At 40.3% G+C, this 25,706-nt stretch overlaps 1 protein-coding gene across 1 annotated transcript; it reads right to left on the reverse strand.

Annotated features, from left to right (window-relative positions):
* Positions 1-484: 484 nt before the first annotated feature.
* Positions 485-25,694, reverse strand: prss12 (serine protease 12). The gene is made up of 13 exons (XM_067584701.1): positions 24,134-25,694; positions 22,471-22,609; positions 21,272-21,444; positions 20,927-21,077; positions 20,187-20,365; positions 19,345-19,486; positions 19,006-19,226; positions 15,068-15,209; positions 12,180-12,385; positions 11,394-11,472; positions 10,141-10,263; positions 6,285-6,580; positions 485-1,849 (listed from the first exon to the last, which is right to left on the reverse strand). Exons 1-13 carry the CDS (start codon positions 24,465-24,467, stop codon positions 1,518-1,520), a joined length of 2,517 nt encoding a protein of 838 aa, XP_067440802.1. The 5' UTR covers positions 24,468-25,694; the 3' UTR covers positions 485-1,517.
* Between the last annotated feature and the right edge of the window lie 12 nt (positions 25,695-25,706).

Genomic DNA, 25,706 nt, shown 5'->3' on the forward strand with positions numbered 1-25,706 from the left:
AACAAGAAATACCAAGTGCTGCAGATACGATAATATTCTTATTTATGTTCAAAGCTTTCATGCAGCTTCTCACTGTAACAGTTGGTCCCTGTTTTTAAATGTATGTTGAGTCAACATGACGTGTTTGACTTGTAATGGACTCATAAAATGGCTTCCATTCCTATAGACATGGCGTGACATACCAGCGACACTGTGTGTGGGTGTGTGTGCATACACATTGTCTGACACGGTGGTGCTCACTTTCTCAATTTGCAGTCAGAAACAGACCTGATAGAGCTCTGTTGTTCTAGCAGCTGTTACTTTTCAGTGCTGTGCTGTGTAACATACGTAAAGTGCAACAACCACTGAGGAAGTACATAACACCAAAATCTTTAACAAAAGCAGATTATTCACGCCAGATATTCAAAGTATATCAATTAAACACATATCAAACTCAGACTTTTTTTTTTTTTTTTTTTTTTTACAAAATCTCAGTTTATGGAGAAATGTTACAGTACATTGAAACAACATATAATCAGTAAACACCAAATAAGAAGGCAGTGTAGTGTCTGTTTTTTTTTCTTTCTTTTTTTTCTTTCAAGTGTACCAGATTGTCTCTGTTCAGTGTTGTGAAAACAATGACAACACTGAACTCTCCTACCAGGATAGAATAACATGAACTAACAGAATGTCGATATGACAAATCAACACATGAAAATACTGTTATGTGCTTTGATTCACAAACATTTTAGTCCCTTCCTTAATGTCGAGCAGCACTAAGACAAGGACAAATACTGACTGGACATTTTAAATGCCTGAGTTATTACTAAGACCTGAAATCTGTTTTTACATAAAGTAAAACAAGGAGCACAGTGGAGAAACTTAACATAAATAAGAATGAAATGAGGTGACGAGGCATTTAACTTTGGCAAATGTCAATATGACTAGAATGCTTAATACAAAGGCAATGAATATCATGCATTAAGTACCTAATGGGGGTTCTTCAAATTCATATCATGACATCACTTACTGTGTTTGCAAGAGTGCATGCATGTATACTGTATGCTGGTGGTCCCTTTTCACCATTCTTACTCACATATTTCATATCATAAATTACAATACAATACCTTTATAAGAAGAAGCAAGCACAGAAAAAAGACATTTAGTGTAGTATGAAATATCACAACAAGCAACAAAAAGATGTAAGGTACGACATATTCTGAGTTGAGATTTAACACCATCCAAAGTCTTGCAGATCATGAGAATATTAAATCGTTAAAATAAGTGCTAACGACTTACATGAGAAAGAAGTCATGCCTTTCTCTCTCCAAAAAATATAAAACATTTCCAGGAGAAAAAGTCCAGCATTGCCTTATTGTCTCCATTTGAAAGTCAGGTTACAAATTACATCAAACAAATAATTGGCATCAACTATTCATGACTGAAATACATTGTTGTATCACCTGCCCGATCAAGTAAGTCTTGAGAGTCATTCTTTCTGATTGAGAGGTCAGTTATTTTAGTTCATCATTCACCTTTCATCGCCTTTTGTCTTTTCTGTCATCACGTCCGATCACTTTGTGTATCCAGGAGCTGAAGGCAGAGACTTTGGTGTACACACCAGGGGACTGTTGTGTCCGGCAGGCATGACCCCAGGACGTGACCCCATAAACCACCCAACCCCCTCCTGGTCGCTCACACACCAATGGACCTCCACTGTCACCACGGCAACTGTCCACACGCCTCTCGGCCTGAATGCTGCCGGCACAGAGCATGCGGCTTGTGAAAGCTCCGTGGAAATGCTGCTGGCAAATACGACGGGGAAGAAGGGAGAGGGGGGCCTGCTGTAGGGTCTTGGAGTACGAACGGCCTGAGAAAGAGTGAAAGAGAGAGTGTGTGAGCATCTGTGAGTTTATTAGTATTAAAGGTCAGAGGTTTAAAGGTAAAAACAAGAGGAAACTGCAACTATTGTCTCTGTACATGTAATTTGTTGACATTTGTGGATGTGAAGCACACTTAGTTTCCCTTGTGCACCGTATATACATTTTGTTTTGTATTAAGTTTACTTTGCCTTGCATATGGGCAGCAGATTTCAATTTGACTCAGTTCATCCACATTATCATCAAAGGCTCTTGGATTATGATCAATATGGGGCTCTCTAATTTAGAGATGAATCAATTTCAAAGTTTCTAGTAGAGTATAAGACAAGTTGTTATCTTTCATCCCATGAAGATTGCCATCTCTTTCTGTCTCTCTCCTTTTGTATTCCAATTCTCCTGCATTCAGACCTTGTCAGTGCTAACTTTGCTGTTGTCCTGGGGAATGTTGTAGACAGCCATATGTCTTCGCTCATGCACATTCTGTCACTGGTCTGATGTTCCTGAACTAACTTCAACGATTCCTTCATCTAAACCATCAACCTGTCTCTTAGACCTCATCACAACTAGGCTGCTTAAGGAAGTCTTATTCTTAGTTAGCACTTCTTTACTAGATATAATCAATCTGCCTTTATTAACAGGCTATATAACACAGTCCTTTAAAGTAGCTGTAATTAAACCTCTTCTTAAAAAGCCTACTCTTCATTCAGGTGTTTTAGCCAACTATAGACCTATATCTAACCTTCTCTCTAGGATCCTTGAGAAAGCACTCACCAAACAGTTGTGTGACTTTCTACATACCAATAGTTTATTTGAGGATTTTCAGTAAGGGTTTAGAGTGCATCATAGCACAGAGACAGTACTGGTAAAAGTTACAAATGACCTCCTAATTGCATCAGACAAAGGACTTCTCTCTGTACTTGTCTTGTTTGATCTTAGTGCTGCATTTGACACCATTGACCATCACATCCTATTACAGAGAATAGAATGCATTAAGCTGGTTTAACTCCTATTTATCAGATTGATTTCAGATTGCACACATTAATGATGAATCCTCCATGTGTGCAAAAGTTTGACACGGAGTTCCACAAGGCTCTGTGCTTGGACCAATACTATTCACCTTATATATGCTTCCTTTTGGTAATATTATTATAAAACACTCCATAAACTTTCATTGCTATGCAGATGATACCCAATTATATTTATCAGTGAAGTCAGATGATACCAATCAGTTAACTAAACTCCAAGCATACCTTAAAGACATAAAGACCTGGATGACCTGCAATTTTCTGCTACTAAAGACAGACAAAACTAAAGTTATTGTGCTTGGCCCTAAACACCTTAGAAACAGATTAATGGCATTGCTCAAGCTTGAGGTGGACGGGCAGTCCACGCCTTTACTTGAAGAGTTTACCAACTTTTATGTGAACAGTGTCACAGCTCTTGTCAATCAGCATTGCCCTGGCCTCCAGCACCACAGTAAGGAATGTGGGAGTTATCTTTGATCAAGATATGTCCCCTAACTCCCACATCAAACAAATTTCAAGGACTGCCTTTTTCACCTACATAACATTGCAAAAATCAGGCACATCCTGTCTTGAAAAGATGCAGAAAAACTAGTCCACGCATTTGTTACTTCCAAACTGGATTACTGCAATTCCTTATTATCAGGCTGCCCCAACAACTCTAAAAACTAGGAAAAGAGATTATATTTCTCCCATATTAGCTTCTCTGCACTGGCTCCCTGAAAAATCCAGAACAGAATTTAAAACCTTCTCCTCACCTACAAAGCCCTTAATGGTCAGGCAAAATCATATCTTAAAGAGCTCATAGTACCTTATTACCCCACTAGAACACTGCACTCACAGAATGCAGGCTTACTTCTGGTTCCTACAATCCCCAAAAGTAGAATGGGAGGCAGAGCCTTCAGCTACCAGGCTCCTCTCCTGTGAAACCATTTTCCAGATTCAGTCCAGGGGGCAGACACCCTCTCTATGTTTAAGAGTAGGCTTAGAACTTTCCTTTTCAATAAAGCTTATAGTTAGGGCCGGCTCAGGCTTGCCTTGGACCAGCCCTTAGTTATGCTCCTATAGGCCTAGACTGCCGGGTGGACTTCCCGTGATAGACTGGGTTTCTCTCTCCTCCTCCCCCTCTCCATCTGTACATATTCATGTCCCAATAATGCATGTTACTAACTAGCTTCTTTCCCGGAGTTTTTGTGCTTTCTCGTCTCGCAGGTTTCTATGGATCGTGGTTGCTGCTAACATGGTCCTGCTTGATGCTCATGCTTACTATTATTATTATTAGTCATATTTCTATCATTATTAATGTTGTTATTGTTATTATTGTTGGTGCTGTGCTTCTCTGTGTCTCTCTCTCCTTTATCTCCCTCCCTCTCTCTCAACCCAACTGGTCAAGACAGATAGCTGCCCACCTAGAGCCTGGTTCTGTTTGAGGTTTTCTTCCCATTTAAGGGGAGTTTTTCCTTGCTGCCTTCACCAAGTGCTTGCTCATGGGTTAGTGTTGGGTCTCTATAAATTAAAAAGTATGGTCTTGACCTGCTCTATACGAAAAGTGTCATGAGATGACTTTTGTTGTGATTTGGCCCTATATAAATAAAACTAACTTGACTTCTTTTCACCTACTAGCAAAGAGCTTCACCATGAGGCCATAATGAGTGCAGAGGTTCAAACTATCCCCCCATATTCTACCTCCCTCTGCCATCATCTCAACAAGCAAAGAAATAAACAGTAGTTACAAGGACATGATCCTTCACCGGCTTCCCACACATGAACACGGCCAATTGCGTTTGTTGCAAAGCATGACCAAGCTGGTGGGAACCACTGCTGAAAACTCAACCCAAGCCTCTACAGTGGTGGATGACTGTTCAGCCCCTGACTCTCTTCGTGACCACACAGTGTTATTAACTGTCCATAGCAGCTTAGGGTGGTATGTATGTGTAAAATGTGCTTGTGTGTGTGTGTATGATATCAGAGTGGCAAGTAGCCAAATGTAAACAGCTGTACAAAGCAGACATCCCGCCTTAGGTCAAACAGCCGTTGCCCATCATCACACACTCTAAATAGCCAGTGTTGTCACCACGCTTAAGTAAACTAATAAAAACACTCACACATACATGCACATTCAAGACAAGCATACTTGAATTCAACTGACAAAAGACACTTACCTCAGTAGGGAGCACATTTTTTTGCAAAAGCGTGTACAGTGACCTCCTGAAGCCGTATGTGACCAAGTTGCTATGATTAATGACATCAGTGTGTAATTTAAAGATCAGTAACAGATGTGTGCCTGTGTGCACACTCAAGATTCAGAAGGTAAAGTTCAACAAGTGCAATTACTTGTGGAGGATTCATTTCAACTTTGCAGTTGACCTTCAAAATAACTTTCATATGGTAACAATACTATTGTGGTTACAGTACATGATTGTTTTACTGTCTGTTCAAATGTACTGACAATACCCCAAATAACTCATCCTAGTGAGATGTGATTGGAGTTGGAAAGATTAGTCGATTAATCAGTTAATTATTTGACAGAAAATTAATCTGCAACTATTTTGACAATCGATTAATTGTTTCAGTCATCTTTAAAGCAAAAATGTCAATTATTCTCTGGTTTCAGCTTCTCAAATGTGAAGTTCTGCAGCTGTTCTTTGTTATATATGACAGTAAATTGAACATCTGCAGGTTTTGGACTGTTAGTTGGAAAAAACAAGCAAATTGAAGACCATATTGTTGAACATTTTACAGACCAAACAATTAATCAATTAATCAAGAAAATAATCGTCAGATTGATTGATAATAAAAATAATCGTTAGTTGCAGCCCTAGATATGACTTGCTTATTCACTCATTACTTTGTTTCATGCATATTATACTGTAAGATTTCTGCTACTCTCTTATTGTCTTGGTTAATATTTACAATTAAATGTTGTGAATTCCTTACATTAAATATTTTCATTAAAACAATGCCAGTTTTAGCTGTGATTTACATTTCATATGAAGGATCACAGCAAGGACTTCTGGATGGCTTATTCAGTTCATATTGATTTAAAGAATTAAATACATCAAAAGTGGCTAGATTAAGACTGTAACAGATATGGCCTGGAGGCCTGGAAAAGCATTAAAATATCCTTGCTCATGGCGCATGATACAAATGAAACTGTTAGATTTAACATTCAAGTGATGGAGAATGTGGAAGCACCAACTCATATCATGCTGGATCTGCCTTTTAAATTCATCTCATTTTTTGTGCACTGTTCTTTACTTATGAGATTTTAAAGGTGTCAAGGTCCCTTTCCCATACAAGCAAATACAAATTTAGCATTTACTCATTTGTTTTGTGAAATTATTCTTTGTTATGCACCTCAGGGCCGCTGTGCCTACACCCCTTCACACACACACGTCCTCACCTGTGTCACCCCAGCCGGTAATGTGACAGTTACTGGCTTGTTTGACCACTCGCTCTTTCCTCATGGGCAGACAGGCGGGAAGGACATGACGGCTGAATGACACACACTCTCCCGGCATCTGGCCCACTGCCCCCGGTGACAGATGAACCAAGGCCAGGTCGTAATCATTGCTATGGGAATGGTAACTTGGATGGAGGACAATCTGATCAACACCGTACTCCTCTTCGTATTCCTCGGGGACGAGGGAGTGGTAGTCGCCCACTCTGACTTTATACTGCTTGGTGCTGTTTCCATACCTGCATAGAGAAATAGTTGGATAGATCGAAAGAGACTATTAGAGAAAGAGGATGTGTGCGCTAGAGCAATCCCACTGCTGATACATAAATTATGAGCAATAAAATGACTAGCTCTGGCAAAGGATATGTCAGCAATAGTTTATCTAGAGCTGGAAATAGTACAAGCACATTACACTGAGCACTCATAGTCATAAAATCCTCTGCACTGGTTGCCTGTACGCTTCAGAATCCATTAAGTTAACAAGATGTAGGGGTCTCTTGGTTATTCCCTCAGCTTACCTGATTTTAATGGGTGACCAGGCGTTTTGGGTCAGTTGATATTATCTTTTAAATCTCCTCTTGAAACATGAATTGGAAAACATTTTTGACATTTTTATCTTTCTCTTTTCAACAATCAACTCTTTTTTTTTTTTTTTAACCATTGTTTGGTTTCTTATTGATTTTTAGCTACATTTTGTATTTCATATTGTTTGTTTTCCCATTGAGACATATGAATATTTTATATGCTCAGTTAGACCATCCTAAAAGCTTTATTCAAGTCAGCTACTCTTTTTCTCTGTTTTCTTCTTCAGCACAACATTGATGTAGTGCTTTTATGCTTTTTAGTGGATTGTATATACGTCCTTGTCCAATGCAAACTTGGACAGGACAGGGAATGAGTATAGGCAGAAATGATAACAATAAATCTGTCATTGTGTCTGTGTTAATGGTTTTATCTGAGTCACAGGTTGGCATAGTGAAGTATTTTCCATGCTTTACATTTACTTGCAGGAAATGTTCGCCTTTTTGAACTGGAGTGGGAGAGAAAGAAAAGACAGGAGGAAGGTAAATCTGGGACAAAGACAGGGCCAACGGAAAGGGAGGGAAGAGGAGAAGAGTAAAAGAAGGAGGCCTTTTGATTGAGCCAAGTCTGTGTGTCCAGTTACAACTGGTAGAATGTCTCCGGAAAGATCTCCTGACCTGGGAATGCCACGATGTTCCTGGCAGAGCAGATACACTGCTGACTAGCCAGCTATATAGGTACATACCCGTTCAAACACATGTCTTGACACTGACTCACTCTGTATGTGCAAAGCTATTGGAGATTGGCAATAGATTGCAGAAGTGGTACAAGGCTTGGTCCTGTACTAAATGTGTCATCTCATGATTATGACTACTACTACTCATTATTTTCATTGTTCATTAATCTGTCAATTGTGTTATCGATACAATAAAAACTCGCTAAAATGGTGAAAAATTGGTATAACTGTTTCTCAAAGCCAAAGATGCAACCTAAAATTTCTTGTTTTGTCCTGACCAACATTCCTCAACCAAAAGATATTCAGTTTACTATCATAGAGGACTAAAGAAACCAGAAAATATTCACATTCAAGAAGCTGGAATCAGATAATTTGGGTATTGTTTTCTTAAAAAATGACTCAAAACAATTAATCAATTATCAAAATAGTTGGTGCTTAATTTTCTGTTGATCGATTAATTGACACATCGGTTGAATAATCAACATGATACCTACATAATTTACCTTTCACACACTGTAAGCAAGTTTAAACTCTGCTTCAGTTATATAGTATTACTATTGGCAAGCCACCAGCTGTACAGCTACAAGGTATAAATAGGTTTAATATGTTGACTGCATGTGACCTCTGACCTGAGGTCATTTTTTATGAATCCTACTAATGGTTAATGGTAGTGTAAGGAATCAGGTAATATGATTGGTAGCCTAGTTACGTTAGGTAGTTGTAACTTGATATGTTATTATAAAATCCTGTATGCTTGTGTGCTAAGAACAGGCAAATGTGAGAATGCTGACATTTCTATGCATTTATCTTCTGTGTATTGTGTATCATGGGTGTGTTTGTTTGTTGTTGTGTGTGTTCTGAGTGTATATCACCCTATTTTGGTTACAATATATGAAAGGTGACACTGCAAAGTCGGAAGTCCCTATCTTGGTCTGCTATGGCACGCATGCAGCAAATTACTTCTCCAGGCTGTCAGAGCTGAATCTGGACAGCTTGTAGCACTGACGACTGATTTGTGAACGGGCAGGCAAGAGAGGTGCTTTGTAGTGAGTGACCTTCCTTGTCTGCTTACAGTGTCTATGATATCAAATATCCTATTAACAGCTAAAAGTATCTTACATAAGTTGTAATTTCTTATGTTTGGTATTTAGGTGTGTGCTTCTCTTTGGAGCAACAGTAAACACTTGTCAGAAATAATAATTTATTGTTGTATAAGGAAAGTGTTTGAACATGTGCTGTGCAAATTTTGAGCCAATCTGTTAGTATTGTAGGAATGCCATCAATCTGGCTCTGATAGATGAATTTCAGCTCAACGTTTAATATAAAAATGAAAGCCTGAAGCAATAGGTGAGTGAAAACCTTGGTCATTAAGCACAGGCTAACATATAAATAAAGCCTATAATTTATTTTCATACATGTGTGCTATAATACGTACTCGGAAGAACAATCTGTTAAAAGAGGCCAACTATTATGGCTACTACAAAACCTACTGTGCAGTTTTACATGACTTACAATTGTTAGTAGAGAGTCAGAGTAAAATTCATCATTTCAATCTGTGGTTACACAGGTGGTCAACTAACACACTGTATGCATTAATAAATCCTAGAAGTCCTGATTGCTGCTTCCCCAGTGGTCTTAATTTGCAGCACAGACTCAGCTGTGTATTTCCTGTGTGTGTCATTTTATAGAAAATGATGTCAGTTTCACATCGTAGAGTAGAGGTTCTTGTGTTAGGATTATACCTCTGGCAGTGAAATGGCACTGGAAACGATTTAGTGAATGACTTCTTCCTCTCTTTAATGTGGAAACATCAGGATTTATAGTGGTGGAGCTGCCGGGGCCTGTAAAGAGATTTGGTTTTCCTACCAAACCCAAACCCTGGAACTAATACCTGGAAACGCAACCAAAAAATATTATCCTCAAAATGTAGTCTAACAACCTTACATCCACTGTATAAATATGAAACGCAGACTTTATCAGTATTGCCCTCACAACCCTCAATATTCTCAGCTCTCCACAAATTTGCTAAGTCTCTCTTTGCTCTATTCTCTTTCTTTTTTGCACAAGTCTTTCTGCTACCTTCTCTGCTGTATGCATTAGGTAATGGATTTCAAGTTGGTGGCGCCATGTGGAGGCCCCCAGACCAGATGAAGTTGAGATGAAATAACCGTCTGTCTCTCTGCCACCTGCACCACAACCACAGCCAAACCATAACTGATTACTGCTCGCATTGATGAGGTGTTCAGGCCTCTGTTAGACATGAATGTGTTGTGGGAGTAAAGAAGTTGGTTGCCAGATATAGTTGAATTTTAGATGAGTTCAAGCTTCAGACAAAAACATTAAGTTAATGTTAAACATCTTTAAGTCCATCTGAAGAAACAGGTAGAAGGAAACATATGCACAAGCATGCTCATGTTTCCATGAATAAAGAGAACTTCTCAACCCCAATATATGCAGAGAATCCCAATACACAATGTACAAGGCAGATGTGTTTGTGTATGTATGCATGAGTGTGAACAGATTTGGGTGTGTATGTTTTACCTCTTGAAGCAGTGTGCCGAGGTCAGAACCCAGCAGGTGTCAATTAGAGTCGCTCCGCACACCAACCTCCCGTCTCCTCGAGATCCTCGCAAACGAATCGCAGCTTGCCATGGCCAGCCACCCCTACAGATATAAACACACGGCCAAGCATGCATACAAACGCACACATATAAACAAACAAGCAATTATAAAAGTGCGCAAATAATTCAAATGCAAACACAAACACAGGCACAGAATCCTGACTACAACATTTTAACAAGAGCACATTTGGTCCTATTCAGACAATTCAAAAAAGTAATGACACTTTACTGTATTATAAATTCAGCTGTAATTCATAACAAGACTAAGAGACACGCTAGCTGCTCTGTGAGGCTTGGTACTTTGTGCTTTGAGCTAAATGCTAATGTCATCAAGCTAACATGTAGATGTTTAGCATGTATAATATTTAGCGTTTTTACCATCTTAGTTTAGTGTTCAGACAGACTGACATTGCCATCTATATGCAGATAGCTTAGCTAAAAACAGGACCTTAAAGATGCAGCCGACATATAAACAGGCAAATTCTATCCAAATTTGATTTATGTGGTTTCTTTGGAAGATACTAAACATTAGAATACCTGGCAAAATGGGTTTACATGTTGCTATGTAAGGTGTAAACATGCAGAATGTCATCTAAACAGACACACACACTCACACTCACACACACACACATACACACAAATAAATACTGACTATAAAAAACATTATCTACACATACATCTACCCAGAGATGTGACCACATGCAGTAAGGTGCATACCAATAAGCATAAATGTTTTTTCTCTTGCTTTATTCCAATCTGTCTCTGTCTCTCAAATCAAACAATCTTTATTAGCATGAATAATGACATACCTTAGCTCAATTACACATCACGCTCTCACATACACACATAGAAGGACGCACACAGAGCGAGAGAGAGAGACCACAGGATTTCCTTGTTTCATTCCAGTGAGTTTGTTTGTCTTGGCTGAGCACGCTTGTTTCTTTCTAAATGTCACACTCACACTTAACGCTCATTTTCCTAAGCACTTGCAGGCTTCCACTTACACACACGTAGCATATGTTCATGTTTGCACGTACACAAACGAGGAATTTATTTGCCTGTGATTTCAGATCAACTGGTTTCCATTTACGACCTGTTGACTTGAAAATGTGTCCAATATTCTTTATTCTACATGTTTCTGGCAGGCTTTTCCTCCTGTCCACTCCAGCTTACCTCAGAGAGTTTTCTCCCCCTATGATTCGGCGCTGGCGAGTGTGTATGAGCCGAAGACCACAAATTGAGTTGACAGGATCTGACAGAGACAAAAGAGAAACCATTAGGCGTATGTGTAGTGTATATGAGAGAGTGGGTGGAAGGGCGATGATTGTTAAACCATACATTTTGGCTCAGATGTTTCTTCTTAAATATTTAGACTGATCCAAAAAATAATAATGCTTGAAATTCATCTTTTACTACTACACATGAACCGTGGTCTGAAATAAGGTAAATTAAATAAATGAGAGATCGTTTTCATAGTGTGTGTGTTGTTAAGTCCTACAAACATAGGTTAAGTGCTTTTACAGAGGATGTCATTTCAATACTGAAGAGACAAAACACCCTCTTAAATGGGTTTGACTTTCCGCAGTATATGCAAGTGAGAGATAGTAGTTGCCAGTTAGTGTAATAGCACATGTGCAGGTAACAGATAGCATTGCATGAGTCTGTCCTGATGTGTGACAGACAGGGTGAAGCAATAACACAGCTCTCCTCATTTTACCATCTGGACATATATACACACACACACACACTGGGGTCTTCCAACCTTCTAAAAATATTATCTCTTGACTTTTCTTTAGTCATTTGTTTCCCATTAGTTCTTCAGTGTATATGACATGTTGGAAGTGTTTGCTAAACACGCTATAGTTCCATGAATGCTAAATGCACACTCTGTTTATTTTCAGAGCAACATCTAGAAGAAAGAAAAAAGAAAAAGAAAAAAGACCTGACTAACTGACTGACCTTTGACCGCTTTATAGCGGGGCTGGGATTCACCATAGTCACAGATGACCCCAGCGTCCTCACTGTGGCGACAGTTGTGTGTGCCGGGTGCCTGTTTGATGCAGTCAGCTAAAGAGCGCTCCTCGCCGCTGCACTTCACGTTGTCTACGTGGATGGGTCCAGTCCCTTCCCCGAAGTATGCCATCACACGGGCTTTTGCCACCCCACTGGACACATACAGACATTTTATTGCTATTGCTTTCTCAATTACAAAAAAAATAGAAAACTGTTTAGAACTGTCACTTCACACTAAAGCTGAAAAACAAACTGCAGAAATGTCAGTATTTGACATGTAGCCTTGTCAGTTTTGTCTAATATTGTAATGATATTTTAAAGGCATCAGTGTACTTGAAATGTAACTATTTTTACAATTAAGTATTAGAAAGTGATTAGAACTCTAAGATCTTTCACAAGATCTTAGATCATGTCACAAATATACAGTTCAAGATGAATGCTTAGCTGTTTTATCTTTCTGTCTGTATGTGTGTGTATGCAAGCATATAAGCAGTGATGACATGTGATGTTATGGTTTGACATTCTCTGGCTGTGAAGCAAACCAGGTCAAATCGCTTTAACAATCTGATAACAATAGTATTTGTATCCTAATCTCACCTCTGACTTTAATTAGCAAACAGCCGACAAGTACGCCTATAGATTGTGGATGTGTATGTATGTCTGTGAAGGCTATAGCTGTGGATTTAATTAAGATTGATAGATAACTGGCTGAGATAATCTCATGTTGCATCCCTGGGGTTTGGTGGGTGGCAGGTCTTGTATCCGCACTGATCCACAGGGGAATATCATGTCTCTTATTGAGACATTTAGTATTGTGTATGTGTCTCCAATAGCTCCCCAAGCACTACTTAGCATACAAAGGGCAAACCTCCAAGTCACTTGGAGCTATGCCTGAAGACTGACATCAAACCTGCTTGGTGTGTTTCTGAGGCAACACACAGTGATACAACATCAGTTAAACATGTAACACAATCTTCTTTGGATACTAACTGCTCAAGTTAGAAAGGAAAGCCAAGTATTTTCTCTCAAACATAGTTTTTAAACAACTTTCATCATGAATAATCTTTAGAATTTTGGATATTGATTTTATGACTAATGTTTTTTTTTTTGTGGATCAGTTTTAAATATTGCAAAGGAGGATGGAATAAAAGATGCAGGCAAGGTGAACATGGTAGAACAGACAACAGGCACTTATTAGAGTTTGGATGAACTTCCAACCTACAACACGTCTTCAAGCTAAGCAACACTTCTGGGTCAAAACTGTTGACTGTATACAATTTGTGTGAATTTGTGTGTGTGAATGTGTACAGTATATTTTGTTTTATCACCACCAGAGCAACCTCTAACCCTGGGGGACCTGCTGTGTATATAATGACCTTTCACCACACCCCATTTGAGACAGAATGATGATCCTAACATGGCTTTTACATGCCTCCAACACGCTTCCCTTCTCTCTCACGCTTATGCACTCCAGATGTGGCTTTAATCTACACACAGATGTGTCACAGAAAATTGGGTGGCTATGGAACGAGTATGCGTAGCTGAGGAGTGATGAGAGAGAAAATGAAGACAGTTTTCTTTTTTCTGTATGAAAACACTGTTCGGTGTTCAAAACAATGGCATCCAATTGCCATTGTTTTGGAAAATGGGACAGTGTCTCGGAGGGAAGCGATAATGGGACACAGAGAGGATGGGATGAGGTAGTTTGCTTCGCCTCAACATGTCTATCATTGTGCATATGACGTTTGCACAATTAGCCTGCCCTTTAATAGGATGTTTATTTTGGCTCTTGGAAAGGGCACAGATAAAACCCCTTATAAAAGTAGTTGGCAGCACATCAGAGCCCTATAAAAAGTGCTCAAAAAGTTGAGTGCACAGTTTCAGAATATTGATCCATGAGATAAAGTCATTTTAAATGATTCAATGCATATTATAGTTTTTCCACTGTAGGTTAATCTGAAACTCAAGATGTGCGTGATGAGGTGTAACGTGGAAACAGAGAAGGGTTGCAAGATGAAGAGATGAAAGACAGAAAAAGAAAGACGGGGTAAGACAGATGCCAAGTCTAAGAAGTGGTGATTGATTTTGCAAACAGAGCAGGCCGTCTGGATTCACTTAAGTGACTGTAATGTATACAGTGATCACATTGCAACGCCACAGCTCACAACTGAGCTTTACCTCAACATTTTACCTCTATTGTGATATCCTGACCAGGCCCGGAAATTAAAAATATGTTGTAAAGGAAAAATATAAGAGGACAAATCTGAGAATACGGGATGGTGTGTAAAGGATGAGAAAAAAGACAACATTTGCACGTGTCCTGATGTATGCTCACCTTATTACACATATATAGTAATAACTTATAACCTATTTAAACTTAGAACTGAAAGGATTAGACATTTAGACAAATGAAAGAAAATGGATTGTCTACTATTTTGATAATCAATTAATTGTTTGAGTCATTTTTTAAGTAAAAAGGTCCAAATTCACTGGTACCACATTCTCCAATGGGGATATTTGCAATTTTTTTTTTAAATCTTTCTATAATAGTAAACTGAATACATTTGGGATTTGGACTCTTAGTTGGACAAAACAAGTCACTTAAACATGTCAACTTGATGGGATTTTTTATTTTTGCTGACATTTTATACAGTGGAATGTCAAGGCAGTCCATTTGGCAGTCAAAACTTTTGTCTCACTTGTACTTGATGGAAGTCCTCCATATATTTCTTGCTGTTCTTATGTTATCCAGAAACACAAGAGTACTAAAGAGACTATTCCAACACACGTACACACACACACACACACACACACACACACACACACATACATACCTGTATCCCAACTGTCGACACACCACCTCGGCGTCACGATCAGTCCATCCATCATCACACACTGTCCCCCATTGACCAGACAGATAGAGCTCCACCCTGCCTTCCCTGGGGCTCTCTCCTCCCACAAGCCTCACTGGCACACCTGGAGAACACACACACACAAACACACACACATAATTTAGACTGACAATACACAGACTCACCCTGCTAGCAGAGATTTATTTCTGTTCTCTGCGGTTACCAAAAATCCTTCAGTCTAGAAACACCTAAAGACACTATGCACACATGCACTAACAAACCTGATCCTCCAGGCTAACGTGTCTAGTTAATGGGGCATGTGCACTCTTGTTCCCTACAAAGGAAGTAGCTGGAAAACTTGTCTGTTTTCATGCAGATAACCACCTGAACCGCTTAATGTGTGTGTGTGTGTGTGTGTGTGTGTGTGTGTGTGTGTGTGTGTGTGTGTGTGTGTGTGTGTGTGTATGTGTGTGTCCAGAAGGGAAAACTCTTAGACTCTTGTTCTTTCTCTCTCTCAAATGCTATTCACTCAGTCTGAGCTTTAGGTTTAAACAATCCATCATCATTTGTCTGCACATAGATGCCAAGACACTAATCTCAGTTAGGTGACTACTCATTTCTTTTCCATGTGTGGGCAGTTTCAATTTCGGTTTACATTCCTGCCAAGTGTTAGGTCAATTAGTATTTATTAACTTAAGTTTTGAAGATGGAGAGAGTTCATGAGAATTCTAATTTCATTTCATTTTTAAGTATCTGGTGTGTTAACTGTGAGTTGTTTATTAGCTGCTGTTTGTTGCTCATACATTTTAGAATATTATCATTTTCAGGCATGTTAAAACAACATCAGCTTGAGTCAGTTAAGCGTGAACTTGTTCTCCATGTGTGCACTGAGTTGAATGACTAGCGGCATTCAAACATTGTGTGTGTGGGATGTAAGAATTGTAGGAGGGAGAGATTAAGGTAGGAGGGGTTAGGGGGGGTTAATTGTGGGAATGTTTACTTCTTATTTGGTGTTGGCTATTGAGGAAATGCTCATCTTTGTCCTCTTGCTTAGGAACACAAACACAGTTTTTTCCCCTCTCTCAACACACATTACTGCTCTGAAACAACACCAATGTGATGGTCTCTCACAACAGAGAGTGAAAGAGAGACAGACAGACAGACAGACAGACAGACAGACAGACAGATAGACAGAGAGAGAGGGAGAGTTCAAAGCACTGCCTGGCTTATCTGAGTTTTCTCCTTTTCCAAAAGCAACATAAACCAATCTGCCTGTGGCATGTTGAGGGGGAAAGAGGGATTTACACGCACAGATAAACACTCAAACAGATGCACACAAACAAACACACACACACAAATGCTATGTAGTAATGACATAATTCTTTAGTGGGTGTTTGTGGGGTGAGTGTGTCCCTCGGGCTCTTGCCAAAGCTACCTAAGCTATCTAAACCCAGCAAATGAAACAGCTATTTCAGTCTGTAGTACGTGCTCGCTACTCAAAACACACATACTCTTCCAATTTATCATCACTTAGGACATTAAAAACATGATGTATCCTTTCCATGACATTCACCAGACTTATCAGAGTCATCTCTGTTACATTCAACATTAAGATAGATGGCGGTGAACTGAACAGATATATACTGTATGAGGTGAAATCTGAGCTACTACCCAACTGCCAACTACTAAATTAATTGCCAACTACTTTGATAATCGATTAATAATTTTGAGTCATTTTTAAGAGGAAAATTTTCTCTAAATTCTCTGATTCCAACTTCTTAAATGTGAATGTCTGTGATAGTGAACTGAATATTTTCAGGTTGTGGATCGTGGGTGGGGACAAAAAAAGACATTTGGCGACGTCCCCTTCGGCTTTGCGAAACAGTGATGGACATTTCTCACAATTTTCTGACATTTTATGGACCAAACAACTAATCTATTAATCAATTAATTGAGAAATTAATGGACAAATTCATTGATAACGTTAGTTGCAGCCCTATAATCCTGTGCTATACGATAATGTGGCACTATGTCAGCCCCTTAGTGCCTGGTATTCAATGTTTTGTAGTTATGAGGAATTGCAAGAGGTAGATTAATTTAGGTAAAGGCCAGCAGTCGGTCCATTTAATCATGATGACTTTACAAGCAACCCAGTTGTTAAGGCAGGACAAGCTAACTGACAGCTGTGCCTATGAGAGTTAGCATGACTTACATCATACTCTATCTATGTCTTGGAGACTGTTGGCTTTCCTCTTCTAAGTAAGATGAGATTTAATTGATTGCAGGTTGCGTTTGGCAGAGATCTTAGAAACCAATTTTAGATCATCTTGCACTTCCATTACCTGGTTATATGAGTAAATGGAAATTATTGCAAATAGAGACTTTCATCATTTGGTTTTCTGTTCTTCACTGCTTGTAAAGTATGTGTGCTCTAAATACAGTATAACAAAATTAGTACAAAAGTCAGTAAATGCATAGACCAATGGGAAGTTAAATATAAAGTTACAAACTGAGTGAAATGAATACAAGCTGCAGCAAAAGGACAGTGCAAAAAATATTGAAATAATTTCAGTGTGAGGAAGTCTGAAATTATGTGTTATTAAATGAGATTTTGCTTAAGATAAAGACTTAGTTTTCCTGATCTCATCAGGCAAATCATTCCAGAGTCGACAGGCCGATGGCAAACCCTGATAGTTTTCAGTCTCAACCTCAGAACCACTCAAAAGGTACTACTGGAGGATCTCAGGCGGAACTCAGCTCATAGGGGGTTAAAAGGTCAGTAGTCAGGGGCTAAACCCATATGAGCCATAAAAGTGATTAAAAATCCACATTCAACTCTGAAACACATGTGTAAGCAGTGTAACGGTACTAATATTGGGGTTTTATGCACTCTCCTGCTGCATGTTGAAAGAAGTTGGGCATTGGGTCTTATACAGTAATGAAGAAGATTTTCAAAAACCAGGTGAGTATATCAATAATTCAGATTAAATAGATCAAATCTTTGATCAAATGACACAAAGAGTGAATGTAAAATGAGAGGTGAAATTGGACAACAGTATTCTGATATACTGAAGTTTAACCATAGGAATTTTTTAGACATTTTTACTTCTTTGAGACAGCGTGCAGATTGGTTTTAATGCTCAAGGTTGCTGGGATCAAAAGAAAAATAGATCTCGGTCAAATCTGCTCATACCTGGAAACTGGCATTTTGTCTTTAAATTGTGTGGCATGTGAATGGAAAATGCAACAGGTTGATGACTGGTCCCTGAGGCACAGAGGCACTGAGGCACTGAGGCACTGAGGCACTGAGGCACTGAGGCATATAATTTAAAGGGGCTGGATAATTTATAGTCATCTATGGCAACACAAAAGATCCCTTCTGAGTGAAAGACTAAAACCAATCTAATACTATACCAAAGTCGCCATTATTAAAAGCCTTGATATGGACTAAAGTAAGTAAATGAGAAGAGTGCTAAAAGGTGTGAGGTTGCAAGTACAATGTGGTAGTGTGACCAACTCTAAAAACAGAATAGAATTTCTGAGAAATACATTTACCATTTATGAAGGCAAATACCTGCACCACAACCAATATTTCCTAAAACATGGGTCAGAAAAGTCTGGAGATTGCCCACATGTTTGCTTGTTAGCTGGCAAATCTCTCATCTCTAACCTTTAACACTCCCACATGGACAGCACATTTTAAGGGGTAACGCACAGTTTCAAGTAGCACAATGGTAACTACTCTTAGTCTTTCAAAGTTCAAACACTGTGACTCTCTACATATGCACATACATAATATCAAACCACATACATAACCAACATTTTAAAGGTTACACAGAGCCTCCCTCACTCATTCATGGTTTCCATGCTATCTGTAACATTTTACAGTAAGTACATCTTACAGTAAGATTCTGTCTTACTAGTTGGAAGACTGTCCCCATTGCGCTCAGGGCTGCATGCGATGTTAACGTCTTCATTATGTGTGCAGTCATGACGGAGCCACTCCCTCTTGTTGCACAGCAATAGGCTAGGCTCTTTCCCTGTGCAGCTTACATCATCCAAAAGAATGGGACCTGACCCCACTCCAAAGCGTGGGACTGGGGTGATGTCTAACCCTTCAGAAACAAGAGTCTCACCTAACCTGCAAGGTGGACACGTACACACACACATATCCACACACAAACGCGTAAGTTTCACTTATTAATAAGTAATGAGAATGCATGCATATGTGCCTGTCTGGGGACAATAGTTCACATTACCTGTAACCAAGTTGGCGGCACACTACTTGTGTGTTGGAGTCTGTCCAGCCGTCATCACACACTGTCCCCCACTGACCACGGTAGAAGACTTCTACACGTCCCTCATAGCTCTCTGCACCCCCTACCAACCTAACAGCACCGTCTGGAGAGGAGAAGAAATACAGACAGACAACGTTTCTTCCCAAAAACACTGCAAACTGCATTGCAGTTATTCAGATAATTCCTGGCTGCTGTAATGACAAAAAAGCTCTGAGAGATTCTGTTCAGACTGAATAGCTGGTTTCTACAGCCATGGCTCAGTCTTTAAGATGCCTTTGAATATTGGTCGCCTGGAAACACACCAGAATCTTAAGGCTGATTTATGGTAGGTCGCTCGACACTTTTGATATGTGTCGCTTGACATAAATGACGTATTTTCAACAGAAAATATGTCCAAACTATGTTTTTGAATAGTTTTTCGTCTCCTGAAACCAATTTGCCTTCTTCTTAGCAGACATTTTGACTTGTCGTAGAAGGAAAAGCACAGGTGTTAATCATTAATTTTTGTTCGATTCCATTTTGACCTTATAGTGTGCACGATATCAGGTGCTAGCACCAGAAAATGTAAATGGAATGCAACCCTTATTAATGTTATCAATTACACCTGTGTTGGGTTGAAAGGGCTATTGTCTCCGGCAACAAAGCTTCCAGGGTCATAGGGACATGCAAACTCTTTGCACCACGATAAGGTGGGAATTCCTGAAAGGGCTTCAATATCTTTATTTGTAAAATATGTGTGCTTTTCAAATGCATTCCTTTATGAATATTATGGATTGCTTATGCTGACGTAGGTGCTGGCCAACCTGTAAGAGTATTGCAGGACACTCCTGCATCCTCAGAGTGCAGACAGTTGTGTTCCCCCCAGGCACTTTTTGGACACTGCTCCAGTGTGAGCTCATTGCCTGTGCAGCGCACCTCGTCCAGCCACACACGGCCTGAGCCCTTGCCAAAATGCGCCTGGCCCCATGCCTTCGCCACACCACTACAAAGAAAAGAAAAGGTACAGAAGAATAGGAGATTTGTTTTGCAGTAAAACTGATACAATCAAAAGCAGATGCACTGACTGGCCCTGACTTACAAAATACAGGGTGCAGGATGCTGCATTTGTTTAATTTGGAAAATGAATGGAGTAAATTATTGTATTTCAAATCTATTACTGAGAAATTGCTTGCCACGCACAACCATGCATGCATAAACATTGCAACACCAACACCACTGTCAGTGGCATACACAAAAAATGCACACATGAACATTTGCAGAGAGTTTAGTGGTGCTAAATATGCATCTCTCTGTGGTACTAGAATTCATGCAGGAACAATGAGCCTGATTCACTATCTGACCCCCAGATGTTCTTTACTGCTCGTTCCTCTCTGTGTGTGTCCGAATGGAAAGAATACTTCTCATAGTTTTGGAGACAGAGGGAGAGATACATGGCTGGACACCCACATTAAATCTTCTCTATCTTTCTATCACACTTTTTTTTCCTTTTGAATTAATGTGAATACAAACATTAATATATGTGTGTGTGTGGGCGCCCCTTCACCTCAACCCCAGCTGTCGACACACCACCTCTGCATCACTATCGTCCCATTGGTCATCACATACGGAACCCCACTGCCCCGCATGGAAGACCTCAACTGTGCCCTCCGACCCCAATCGACCTCCTACCAGCCGTATAGGGAGCATCACTGCCGCTGAAACGCACACACACATAAAAACATACATTTACACATAGTATTCTAAAAAAACCTTTGCATACAATGGATCTGCAATATACTGTTTGAACACCAAAAAAATCGTTTTTTTGTAGTTTTTATATTATATTCATATAAATGCAAACCTCTATCCATCCACCACAGACCTATAATTCCTCAAGAGGAGGGCCTACCTTTCTGCTGGGTGCAGGTAACAGCTGCAGCCAGAGAGCACTCCCCTCCATTCCAGAGAGTCTTGGGACACTGAAGGAGGTCTGGCTCCTCTCCCTGGCAGTGGACCGACCTCCAGTGGAGCTTGGCCATGCCCGGACGAAACAGAGGAACTGCACGTGCATGACCTGAGATCCTGGAGGAGAATCAGTGATCAAATGTGTTATTTTCATCCTACTATTATATATTTTTTATTCCCGCAACTGACATCGAACAGCAAACCCAGTCTCATCTGATAAGAGGTGCTGATTAAGAGGTGTGCAATGTTTTCAAAAGAGAAATGCTTGCCAACTTTAAATTCATACAATCGGAGATAAATCCTGCAGCCCGGCTAGAGCAGCCCGTCTCGGAGCAAAAAGTAAAGCAGTCATTCTAGCCTGTTAGCAGTAACCTTGAGCCATCTGAATGTTCATGATCTGCCATTCCAGGGCAAATGCGGTTAGCAGTTTGACACCCAACAGCTTTCAATAACTGGCCACGTGACACTCATCACTACCGATTCCAGCTGACATATGGCTGACATTTGCCCTCTTTCCTTTCCGCTGTGGATTTTCATTGACTCCTGTGTGAATGTGCACACACAGGCATGCGTTCATGTCGGCATGCGTTCCAGCACTGGTGTTCGTGTCAACATGTGTAAGTGCACAGAACGTCTCTGTTCTCTGGGGAAATAAGACGCTTTCTGACTTCACTTATGAACACTGTGGATATGTATGATATGACTGCGGACTCCCTCGAGACCCGCCAAATTAGTGGCTCTTCTAGCATGACAGCATCTCAAGAACACAACACACAGTTGTGTGCATGTGTGTGTGTGTGAGAGAGAGAGTGCTGGAAACAAGGTAAATAGCTGAGCACTAAAGGTATTTAAATACCTCTGGGGAATGGGGGGTTGGAATGCATGGGTCACACAAGAAAAGTACAAAGACTGTGAAGAGAAGTGAAGAGAGCGCATGCATGTGTCTGAAGTGTTGTGAAATTCTCTAACATTCCCACCAATTTTCCATCATACTTTTACCCTCTGTCAGACCTCTGAGGACAGCTTCACATTGTGAATTTTCATGGAATATGGTGATTATACTTGCACCTGTGTCTGAGTACATATGTGACAGGGAGAGGCAGACATGTCTGCGCGCATGTGTGTGCATGTGTACTCACTCACCCCTTGCCCAGCTGTCTGCAAACCACTGCAGCGTCTTCGTCCTCCCAGCCATCACTACACACAGACCCCCACACCCCTCCCAGGTAGACTTCCACCCTGCCATCGAGCTTGGAGCGGCCTCCATGCAGACGTACTGAACCTGGGATAGAGAGAGAGTTGGAGAACAGTAGATGTACACACCACATACAAAACCAGGGGGAAAAAACTTTAAATAAAAGAGTTAAAAAGAAGCTCTATCTAGCTGGTAATGGCAAAAAAGAGGAAGGCAGGTGGACACAACTGTCTTATACATGTGGCTATAATATAAATCTGTCATATCAAAACAGTGCATGTTCTCATTTCATGACATCCATTGACATGATGTCTCAGCTGTGTGTTGCTATATCCCAACTGGTCTATGAAAAGAAAAACGTGATAGAGAGATGGTGCTTTTAAAAGTAGTATAGAGTATAAGACACTCAGTAAAACATCTGTTTGACTATTTGACTATGTGCTTCTGGTTGTCACTTATATTGTGGCGAAAGGGACATATTTAACAGTCAAAACTGCACATTCTTTCTTTATAAAAACAACGTTTCTTCCCTTTTGGCACCATAGCTCACCACCATACTGTAATTGATTATATGACAAATTTAAATAGTTTGAGCCACATCAAGGATCTGGATCAGGATCATCAGGATTTTGAACTGAGCTTTGCACATATAACCCTAAACCCAGGTAATTGTATATAGGTTTTCATGGTTACGTGTGCACCGTGTGTTTATTGGTGGAATAACCTGAGTGTATTGCACTTTTTATTTGATATCCTTGGTAAGAGCTATCAAGGCAAGAGAGAATGTAGTTTGTATGCACAGGTGGGTGTCCATCTCTTACTTCCATCAGCATATCTGAATTTTAATTAGAGAGGATGTCCAGTGTGTGGCTGTCTCGCTTTTGCAGAAGGTCACAAACACAGCAGAACACCCAGAATTTGGGCACACCCCAGACCTCCCCCAAAGATGTGCGAATGCCCAAATATCTTTAATAACACTATTGATGTTCAGTATATCAATTACTGTAAGCTAATTTATCCATGCGGTGCCTACACACCAAGACTAAAAATACCACTGGCTGCCTGTTTTGTACAAAATGGAAATCACACACTCTTGTTCCTTTCACCACTCTCTCCCTTACTTTCCTCTACCTTTCATCAGTCCAGAGATGTAGTGCCCACTTTGTTTTCAGTTTTCATTTTAGCAACACTCAGTATTTCACTTGATAGGTATGGATAATGTGATGTTCCTCCTGTCAAACCATTTCAGTGTGAGGAGAGAGATTTTATGCAGCCTTCTCAATTTACTCTCTTATACTGGTGATCCTCTGGATTGTGTTTTGCCAAATACACCATATAGTATAAGCAAACGCATGTGCACCCATTATCTCAAACGTGTTTAGACTGGCCACTTGCATAGTCACAACTGGGACAAAATGAATTTAGTATGTAATATGCTAAGGGATTTACTAAGAGATTTATCTGGGGCAGCCTGCCATGACTTTAAAATTATAAATCCGTTTTAATCTTTGGAGGATTATGCGTCTGGTCCATAACGTTCGCGTTATATTTCTACATATTTCAAATGATCGACCCCTATAAAACAGTGTGTCTATAGGCCTGCGTGTTTACCTTGTTTACAGTCGCAGTACCCCCAGTCCACTCTGCCTCTGTGGTTTCTAAAAAAGCACCAGGGTCGGATCCTGCCGTCCGGGTTGCGACAGTGATTGTGCTCTCCTATTCCTTTATCCGGGTAGCGCTCCTTGAAGCCGGCTACTTCGGTCCAGTTCATGCACCGGGCGCCGGACTCGGTGACGTCTATCGCACCCCGGTAGAAGGCGTCTTTCCCACGGCTCTGGACGCAGTCATTAAACGGCAGGATGAATGAAGGGACGCTGCTGGAATAACAGTAGCCGCTGTTCGCAACCAAAAGCGCGCTTGTTAAAGCAAGAAATGCCAAATTCATGTTGTTAGGTCTCTGGTTGTAGGCAGCTGTTGACAGTGGAAATTACAACTGACATTGGCTTGTATCAACAGCGGAGGAGACGCTTTTCAGTCAGCCTCATCGCCCTGCCGTGGGACGGGAGTGAGCGCCGAGAAGCGAAAAACGACGCGGATCAATTAAACTCCTATTTGCGTGGGCAAATGGGCAGGCAGCCCCCAAAAGAAAATTCAGTAATATATAGCCTGTTATAGCTGTTATTACCCCCACCCCACTCCCCCTAATTTTTTTCAACTTTTCGTCCATTTATTCTATATTCACACGTATAGGCTACTGCTTTTTTTCTACCTACAAATTTCAGATTTACGTAGAGTTAAGGGGTAACCTTCCTATACTAGCCTACAATAGGCCTTTAATTAAATAGCCTATTCCTAATTCCATATTCACGTTTTACGCCTCATAGCCCAATACTTTCACAAAACTAAATATATTGAGACTGCACATTGTTAGGCCCGGATTTTCTTATAAGTATATAAGGCTATTTCTATTTATCTTTTGCTATATGCACGTTCTTCCTTCACGTATAATCCACAAAATGCTTCATAATATTGATATTTGCAAAAGCAAAACTCGATTACTATCTACTATCATGAGGAGATTCAACAGGATCTTTTTTGGGAGTCCAGTCATCACCTGCATCCTGCAAGACAGCGATGGATAATTAAATATTGATGAACTTGCTCTCTCTCCCTTCTGTCTCCCTGTATGAGTGCGTGGTGACAGACAGATCAGACAATTTAGGAGAAATAATTTCCATTGTGTTTGAGAGTTTGTGTTTCTCTTTGAGAGAGAGAGAGAGAGAGAGAGAGAGAGAGAGAGAGAGAGAGAGAGAGAGATTAATGGAATATAATTAAATAGCGCCTCTTGTCTACAATATAGTCGCCTATTCTCTGATTGGAGGAGGAACGTGGAAACGTTGAAAAACAGCGCCCGATTTGATGACACCATCACACGGCGCTCTTTCAAGTGTGCTCACTTATAATAGAAACCGGCGTACGCCGAAACTAGCCCGGGTAAGCGGCGTGAGTAGTCGACTACCCGCTCCTTTTGCCGGCTGACCCGCTCCAACCTAGCTGCCAGGACTATAATGGAGGGGAAAAGCACCCTTGAGTACGTGAATAAGACAGATATATATCCACGGAGGAGTCGCGGCCAGGTGTTTTTAGCAAGTCATATTAGCGACTAACTCCACCTTCGCCCACA

The sequence above is a fragment of the Thunnus thynnus genome, chromosome 3 (genome assembly GCF_963924715.1).
Source record: "Thunnus thynnus chromosome 3, fThuThy2.1, whole genome shotgun sequence".
Lineage (NCBI taxonomy): Eukaryota > Metazoa > Chordata > Actinopteri > Scombriformes > Scombridae > Thunnus > Thunnus thynnus.